The sequence below is a fragment of the Nycticebus coucang genome, chromosome 20 (genome assembly GCF_027406575.1).
Source record: "Nycticebus coucang isolate mNycCou1 chromosome 20, mNycCou1.pri, whole genome shotgun sequence".
NCBI classification, from domain to species: Eukaryota; Metazoa; Chordata; class Mammalia; order Primates; family Lorisidae; genus Nycticebus; species Nycticebus coucang.
The window spans coordinates 34,938,604-34,947,456 of NC_069799.1; the positions used below are offsets into that span (position 1 = coordinate 34,938,604).

Below are 8,853 nucleotides of genomic sequence, written 5' to 3' on the forward strand. Positions count from 1 at the left end.
TTTTGCTTTTTTGTTTTTTTGTGGATTTTTTGTTTTTAATTTCAACATTTTCCCTATAGATTTTTCCTTTCTTTTTTTTCTCTTTCTTTTCTTTCTTCATTTTTTTAGTTTAAATATAATTGCCCATTATTACCTGTTTCAACAATTAGAACTTCATTTTTGCTAGTGTTTCTACCCCTATTATTTAGTTTTTCCCCAAATTTTATCCTGTAAAGTTTTCTGTTTGCTTGTTATGGTTTGATCTATAGCATTTTTGCCTTTCCTGTCTACTTGTGGAGGTAGGCACTGTGTCCGAATGGGCTAGCAAAGAGCTGCTGACCTCAAGGAAACCACCCAACCTGGCACCCTCAGAGGTAGTTTTTTGTTTTTTTTTTCAGTGAAAAGATATATATTTAGAATTGGCCAACTGGACTTGATTTAGATGATCCCAATTTTGTTGGCAACATCCAAAGCATCAAACTCAGGAGCCAGCTGAACATATACCTTCTTCTCACCATCAGGCCTGTTCAGGGTGTTGACCTTGGCCACATCAATGTCATAAAGCTTCTTCACAGCCTGTTTGATCTGAACCTTGTTTGCTCTGACATCCACAATGAACACAGGTGTGTTGTTGTCCTGTATCTTCTTCATAGCAGACTCAATGGTCAGGGGGAACTTGACGATGGCATAGTGGTCAAGCTTGTTTCTCCTGGGGATACTCTTCCAAGGATATTTAGGCACCCTCTGGAGCCTCAGAGTCTTTGGATGCCTGAAGGTGGGTGGTGTACGAATCTTCTTCTTCTTCTTTTTTTTTTTTTTGTGGCTGTGAATGCCTTTTAGCACTGCCTTCTTGACCTTCAATGCCTTTGCTTTGGCTTCAGCTTTGGAAGGGGCAGGAGTTTCCTTCTTCCCTTTCCATGCCATCTTGTGAAAAGAGGTTGGGGGTTTTTAAGATTGAGTCAAAGTACCCTACTCTACACCTGTATTGCTCCTGTCTCTGCCTTTCTGTGCCACTCTTCTTTTTGTCAATATTTCCTTTTACCCACCCACTCTCCTTTCTCTATTTTCTCTTTTTTTTTCCTGTCTTGCTCTTTAATCTTCTCATCCTTCTGGTCCTGGACCAAAAAGACTCATTGAAACCCTAGTGCAGAGGCACAGAAACTTAAAGAGTAAGAGAAAGTGAAAAGAAAATTAGGACAAGGAAACAGGTAAAAGATTTCATTCATGAGGAAGACTCATCAGAAAACTACTGGCGTCATGAAAAACCAGTCCAGTGCACCTCACCACGCACACCAAGGGACCATGAGGTAGCTACTGCAGAGGATATCACCTATAAAGAAATGTTAGAAATGACAGAAAGGGAATTTATAGATGATGAAAAAAATAAAGGAAATGATGGAAACAATGCAGGAAACTGCAGATAAATAAATGGAAAATAACAAAAAGGAAATTTGAAAACAGAATCAAATAAGAGATGAACGATAAGAAGAATATAGAAAGGATATAGCATTGCTGAAGGAACTGAAGTAGTCAATTAAGGAACTTAAAGATGCAATGGAATGTATCAACAACAGATTAGACCATGCAGAAGAAAGAATTTTGGAGGTAGAAGACAAAGCTCTTGAGATAACTCTCATAGTTAAAGAGGCAGAAAAGAAGAGAGAGAAAACAGAATGTTCCCTGATAGAATTATGAGACTTTATGAAGTGTTCAAACATACAAGTTATAGGTATCCCAGAAGGGGAAGCAAAATGCCCCAGGGGGATGGAAGGCATACTAGAGAATATTATAAATGAAAATTTCCCAACTATCACCAAAGATTCTGACACACTCCTTTCAGAGGGATATCAGACCCCAGGTGGCCCCAACTCTAACCGAGCTTCTCCAAGACACATTGTGATGAACTTGTCCAAACTCAAGACAAAAGAAAAGATTCTTCAAGCTGCCAGAAATATGTGCCAGTTGACCTACAGGAGCACATCCATCAGGGTGACTGCAGACTTCTCCAATGAAACTTTTTAAGCAAAAAGACAATGGTCATCTACCTTTAATCTACTTAAACAGAATAATTTCCAGCCCAGAATTCTATATCCTGCCAAGCTAAGTTTTAAAATTGACAGAGGAATTAAATCATTTACTGATATACAAACATTGAGGAAATTCTCCACAACAAGACCAGCTCTACAGGAAATACATAAACCTGTTCTACACACTGACCATCACAATGGATCAACGCAAAGTAAAAACTCAGCAATTAAAGGATAGAACCTAGTTTCCACAGTGATGCAAAAGATAAAACTAAGCAATGGACTCTCATAAAATAAGATGAATAGAACACTACTACTTATCAATTATCTCAATAAAAGTTAATGGCTTGAATTCCCCACTGAAGAGACATAGATGGACTGACTGGATTAAAAAACCCAAGCCATCCATTTGCTGGCTACAGAAAACACACCTAGCTTCAAAAGACAAATTAAAACTCTGAGTTAAGGGTTTGAAGACAATTTTTCAGGCAAATGGAATTCAAAAGAAAAGAGGAGCTGCAATCTTATTGTCAGATACATGTGGAATAAAAGTAACCAAAGTCAAAAAAGATAAACATGGTCACTTTATATTGGTCAAAGGAAAAATACAACAAGAAGATGTTTCAATTCTAAATATTTATGCACCCAATTTAAATGCTCCCAGATTTTTGAAACAGACCTTACTCAGTCTGAGGAATATGATATCCTATAATACCATAACAACAGGGGAATTTAACACTCCTCTTACAGACCCAGATAGTTCCTCTAAACAGAAATTAAACAAAGATATAAGGGACTTAAATGAGACCCTAGAACAACTGTGCTTGATAGACGTATATAGAACACTCCATCCCAAAACTAAAGAACGTACATTCTTCTCACCACCCCATGGAACATTCTCCAAAATCAATCATATCTTAGGACACAAAACAAACCTCAATAGAATCAAAAGAATTGAAATTTTACCTTGTATCTTCTCAGACCACAAGGCAGTAAAGGTGAAACTCAACTCCAAAAAATATGTTCAATCCCACACAAAGGCATGGAAATTAAACAACGTACAGTTGAATGACAGTTGGGTGCAGGAAGAAATAAAACAGGAAATCATTAACTTCCTTGAGCATAACAACAATGAAGACACAAGCTACCAAAACCTGTGGGATACTGCAAAAGCAGTTTTGAGAGGAAAATTTATCACGTTAGATGCCTACATTTGAAAAACAGAAAGCGCATCAAAAAACTCACAGGCCATCTTATGGCATTGGAAAAAGAAGAACAATCTATACCTAATGTCAGTAGAAGAAAAGAAATATTCAAAATTAAATCAAAGATCGATGAAATTGAAACAAAAGAATCATTCAGATAATTAATGAAACAAGGAGTTGGTTTTTTTTTTTTTATTAAATCATAACTGTATACAATGATATGATTATGGGGCATCATACACTCACTTCATAAACCATTTGACACATTTTTATCACAGTGGTTAACATAGCCTTTCCGGCGTTATCTCAGTTACTGTGCCAAAACATTTACATTCTACATTTACCAAGTTTCGCAAATACCCCTGTAATATGCACCACAGGTGTGATCCCACCGATTCCCCTCCCTCTACCCACCCCCCCTTTCCCACTTCCCCCTATTGTTAAGTTGTAGCTGGGTTATAGCTTTCATGTGAGAGTCCCAAATTAGTTTCATAGTAGGGCTGTGTACATTGGGTATTTTTTCTTCCATTCTTGGGATACTTTACTAAGAAGAATATGTTCCAGCTCCATCCATGTAAACATGAAAGAGGTAAAGTCTCCATCTTTCTTTAAGGCTGCATACTATTCCATGGTATACATATACCACAATTTATGAATCCATTCGTGGATCGATGGGCACTTGGGCTTTTTCCATGACTTAGCTATTATGAATTGGGCTGCAATAAACATTCTGGTACAAATATCTTTGTTATGTTGTGATTTTTGGTCTTCTGGGTATATGCCCAGCAGAGGAATTACAGGATTGAATGGCAGATCTATTTTTAGATCTCTGAGTGTTCTCCATATATCTTTCCAAAAGGAATGTATTAATTTGCATTCCCACCAGCAGTGCAGAAGTGTTCCCTTTTCTCCACATCCACGCCAACATCTCTGGTCTTGAGATTTTGTGATATAGGCTAGTCTCATTGGAGTTAGATGATATCTCAAAGTAGTTTTGATTTGCATTTCTCTGATGATTAAAGATGATGAGCATTTTTTCATATGTCTGAAGGCCGTGTGCCTGTCTTCTTCAGAGAAGTTTCTCTTCAAATCCCTTGCCCAGCCTGCGATGGGATCCCTTGTTTTTTTCTTGCTGATGCGTTTGAGTTCTCTATGGATTCTGGTTATTAAACCTTTGTCAGAGTTATACCCTGCAAATATCTTCTCCCATTCTGAGGGCTGTCTGCTTGCTCTGCTTACTGTGTTCTTAGCTGTGCAGAAGCTTTTTAGTTTGATCAAGTCCCAGTAGTGTATTTTTGAAGCTGCTTCAATTGCCCGGGGGGTTCTCCTCATGAAATACTCACCCAGACCAATTTCTTCAAGGGTTTTCCCTGCATTCTCCTCTAGTATTTTTATAGTTTCATGTCTTAAGTTTAAATCTTTAATCCAATGAGAGTCTATCTTAGTTAATGGTGAAAGGTGTGGGTCCAATTTCAGTCTTCTGCAGGTTGCCAGCCAGTTCACCCAGCACCATTTGTTAAATAGGGAATCTTTTCCCCACTGAATGTTTTTAATTGGCTTGTCAAAAATCAAATAGTGGTAAGTAGCTGGATTCATCTCTTGGTTCTCTATTCTATTCCAGATATCTACTTCTCTGTTTTTGTGCCAATACCATGCTGTTTTGATCACTATCGATTTGTAGTAAAGTCTGAGGTCTGGTAGTGTGATTCCTCCTGTTTTGTTTTTATTTCTGAGTAATGTCTTGGCTATTCGAGGTTTTTTCTGATTCCATATAAAACGAAGTAATGTTTTTTCAAGATCTTTAAAATATGACAGTAGAGCTTTAATAGGGAGTGCATTGAAATTGTATATTGCTTTGGGTAGTATGGACATTTTGACAATGTTGATTCTTCCTAGCCATGAGCATGGTATGTTTTTCCATTTGTTAACATTTTCAGCTATTTCTTTTCTTAGAGTTTCATAGTTCTCTTTATAGAGATCTTTCACGTCTTTTGTTAGGTAAATTCCCAAATATTTCATCTTCTTTTTCACTACTGTGAATGGGATAGAGTCCTTAACTGCTTTTTCAATTTGACTGTTGTTGGTGTATATAAAGGCTACCGACTTATGAATGTTGATTTTGTAACCTGAGACGCTGCTGTATTCCTTTATCACTTCTAGGAGTTTTGTAGTAGAGTCCCTAGTGTTTTCCAGATACACAATCATATCATCTGCGAAGAGCGAGAGTTTAAGGAGTTGGTTTTATGAAAAAATAAATAAAATAGATAAACCTTTGGCCAGACTAACTAGAAATGTAAAATCTCTAGTAACCTCAGTCAGAAATGATAAAAGGGCAATTACAACTGAAGCCACAGAGATATAAAAAATCATCTCTGAAGACTACCAAGAACTATTTGCCCCTAAATTTGACAATGTAAAGGAAATGCATCAATAAGTGGAATCACATCCTCTCCCTAGACTTAGCCAGGAAGAAATAGAGCTCCTGAACAGACCGATTTCAAGCTGAAATTAAAGAAACAATAAAAAAATCTTCCAACAAAAAATGCCCTGGTCCAGATGGCTTCACACCAGAATTCTATCAAACCTTCAAGGAAGAGCTCATTCCTCTACTGAGGAAATTATTCCAAAAAATTGAGGAGGAAGGAATCTTTCCTAACACATTTCTATGAAGCAAACATCACCCTAATACCAAAACCAGGAAAAGACCCAACTAAAAAGGAGAATTTAAGACCAATTTCACTCATGAATATAGATGCAAAAAATCTCAACACAATCCTAGCCAATAGATTACAGCTTATCTTCAAAAAAGTCATACATCATGATCACATAGGTTTCATTCCAGGAATGCAAGGCTGGCTTAACATATGCAAGTCCCTAAACGTTATCCACCCTATTAATAGAAGCAAAAACAAAGACCAGATGATCCTCTCAATAGATGCAGAAAAAGCATTTGATAAAATCCAGCATCCTTTTCTAATTAGAACACTGAAGAGTATAGGCATAGGTGGCACATTCCTCTTAGAACTAAAACCAGACAAGGTTGTCCTCTATCACCATTACTATTCAACATAGTAGTGGAAGTTCTAGCCAATACAATTAGGCAAGAGAAGGAAATAAAGGGCAGAGGAGGTCAAACTCTCCCTCTTTGCTGACGACATGGTCTCATACTTAGAGAACCACAAAGACTCAACCACAAGACTCCTGGAAGTCATCAAAAAATACAGAAATGTGTCAGGACATGAAATCAATGTCCACAAGTCAGTAGCCTTTGTATATGCCAATAACAGTCAAGATGAGAGGCTAATTAAGGACACAACTCCCTTCACCATAGCTTCAAAGAAAATGAAATACCTAGGAATATAGCTAACAAAGGAGGTAAAGGACCTCTATAAAGAAAATTATGAAATCCTAAGAAAGAAAATAGCCGAGGATATTAACAAATAGGAAGAACATACCATGCTCATGGCTGGGAAGAATCAACATTGTTAACATGTCTATACTTCCCAAAGCAATCTACCCATTCAGTGTCATTCCTATTAAGATACCAACATCATACTTTCCAGATTTGGAAAAAATGATTCTGCATTTTGTATGGAACCAGAAAAACCCTGTATAGCTAAGGCAGTTCTTAGTAATAAAAATAAAGCTGGGGGCATCACCATAGCAGATTGTAGGCTGTACTAGAAAGCCATAGTGGTCAAGACAGCATTTTACTGGCACAAAAATAGACATAGACATTTGGAATTGAATAGAAAACCAGGAAATGAAACTAACAGCTTACAATCACGTAATCTTCAATAAACCAATCAAGAACATACCTTGGGGGAAAGACTCCCTATTCAATAAATGGTGCTGGGAGAACTGGATATCTACATGTAAAAGATTTAAACTGGACCCACACCTTTCTCCACTCACAAAAATTCATTCAAGGTGGATAAAGGACTTAAATTGAAGGCATGAAACAATAAAAATCCTCAAAGAAAGCACAGCAAAATACTGGAAGATATCCGCCTGGGGAAAGACTTCATGAATAAGACTGTCATGGCAATTGTAACAACAAAAATAAACAAATGGGACTTCATTAAACTGAAAGCTTCTGTATAGCTAAGGAGACAACAACCAAAACAAATCAACAACCTACACAATGGGAAAGTATATTTGCATATTTTGAATCAGACAAAAGGTTGATAACTAGGATCTATAGAGAACTCAAATTAATCCACATTAAAAAAAGTCAACAATCCCATATATCAATGGGCAAGAGACATGAATAGAATCTTCTCTAAAGACAGATGAATGGCTAACAAACATATGAAAAAATGCTCATCATCCCTAATTATTAGTGAAATGCAAATCAAAACCACCCTGAGATGCCATCTAACCCGAGTGAGAATGGCCCACATCCCAAAATCTCAAAATTGCAAGTCCTGGCGTCAGTGTGGAGAGAAGGGAACACTTTGCACTGCTGGTGAGACTGCAAACTAATACAACCTTTTTGGAAGGAAGTATGGAGAACCCTCAAAAAACTCAGGTTAGACCTCATATTTGATCCTGCAATCCACTACTGGGCATCTACCCAGAAGGAAAAAAATCATTTTATCATAAGGACACTTGCACTAGACTGTTTATTGCAGCTCAATTACAATTGCCAAAATATGGAAACAGCCTAATTGCCCACCATCCCGGGAATGGATTAACAAGCTGTGGTATATGTATACCATGGAATACTATTCAGCCATTTAAAAAGATGGAGACTTTACATCCTTTTTATTAACCTGAATGGAAGTGGAACAATTATTCTTAGTAAAGCACCACAAGAATGGAGAAGCATGCAGTGCCGCCTGTGGCTCAAAGAAGTAGGGCGCTGGCCCCATATGCTGGAGATGGCAGGTTCAAACGCAGCCCTGGCCAAAAACTGCAAAGAATGGAGAAGCATGAATCCTATGTACTCGATTTTGATATGAGGACAATTAATGACAATTAATGACACGGTGGGGTTGGAGGAAGGGGAGAGCAGAGAGTGAAAGAAGGAGGGAGGATTGGAGACAGGAGAGCAGAGAGAGGGAAGGAGCGAGGGGGTGGGGTCTTGGTGTGTGCCACACCTTTTTGGGGCAAGACACGATTGTAAGAGGGTCTTTACCTAACAAATGCAATCAGTGTAACCTGGTTTCTTGTACCCTTAATGAATCCCCAACAATAAATTAAAAAAAAAAAAAAAAGGAAGGAAGAAAAGACTTGGCTGGGTGGAGTGGATCATCCCTGTAATCCTAGCACTCTAGGAGGCCGAGGTGGGTGGTTTATCTGAGCTCAGGTTTTAGACCAGCGTTAGCCAGATCAAGATCTGTCTCTCAAAATATAAGGAAGTTGTGGTGGGCACCTGTAGTCCCAGCTACTTGGGAGGTTGAGGCAAGTGGATTGCTTAAGCCCAAGAGTTTGAGGTTGCTGTGAGCTACGAGGCCAGGACACTCCACTGAGGGCTACAAAGTGAGACTCTGTCTTGAAAACAAAACAAAACGGGTGGCGCCTGTGGCTCAGTGGATAGGGCCCCGGCCCCATGTGCTGAGGGTGGTTGGTTCAAGCCTGGCCCCTTCCAAACTGCAGCAAAAAAAATAGACAGATGTTTGTGGCGGGCACCTGGGGTC

The 8,853-nt window shown here is 38.4% G+C and overlaps 1 protein-coding gene across 1 annotated transcript; it reads right to left on the reverse strand.

Annotated features, from left to right (window-relative positions):
* Positions 1-417: 417 nt before the first annotated feature.
* Positions 418-903, reverse strand: LOC128573029 (60S ribosomal protein L23a-like). Its single transcript, XM_053573248.1, has one exon. The coding sequence runs from the start codon at positions 901-903 to the stop codon at positions 418-420; it is 486 nt and encodes a 161-aa protein (XP_053429223.1).
* Positions 904-8,853: the final 7,950 nt, after the last annotated feature.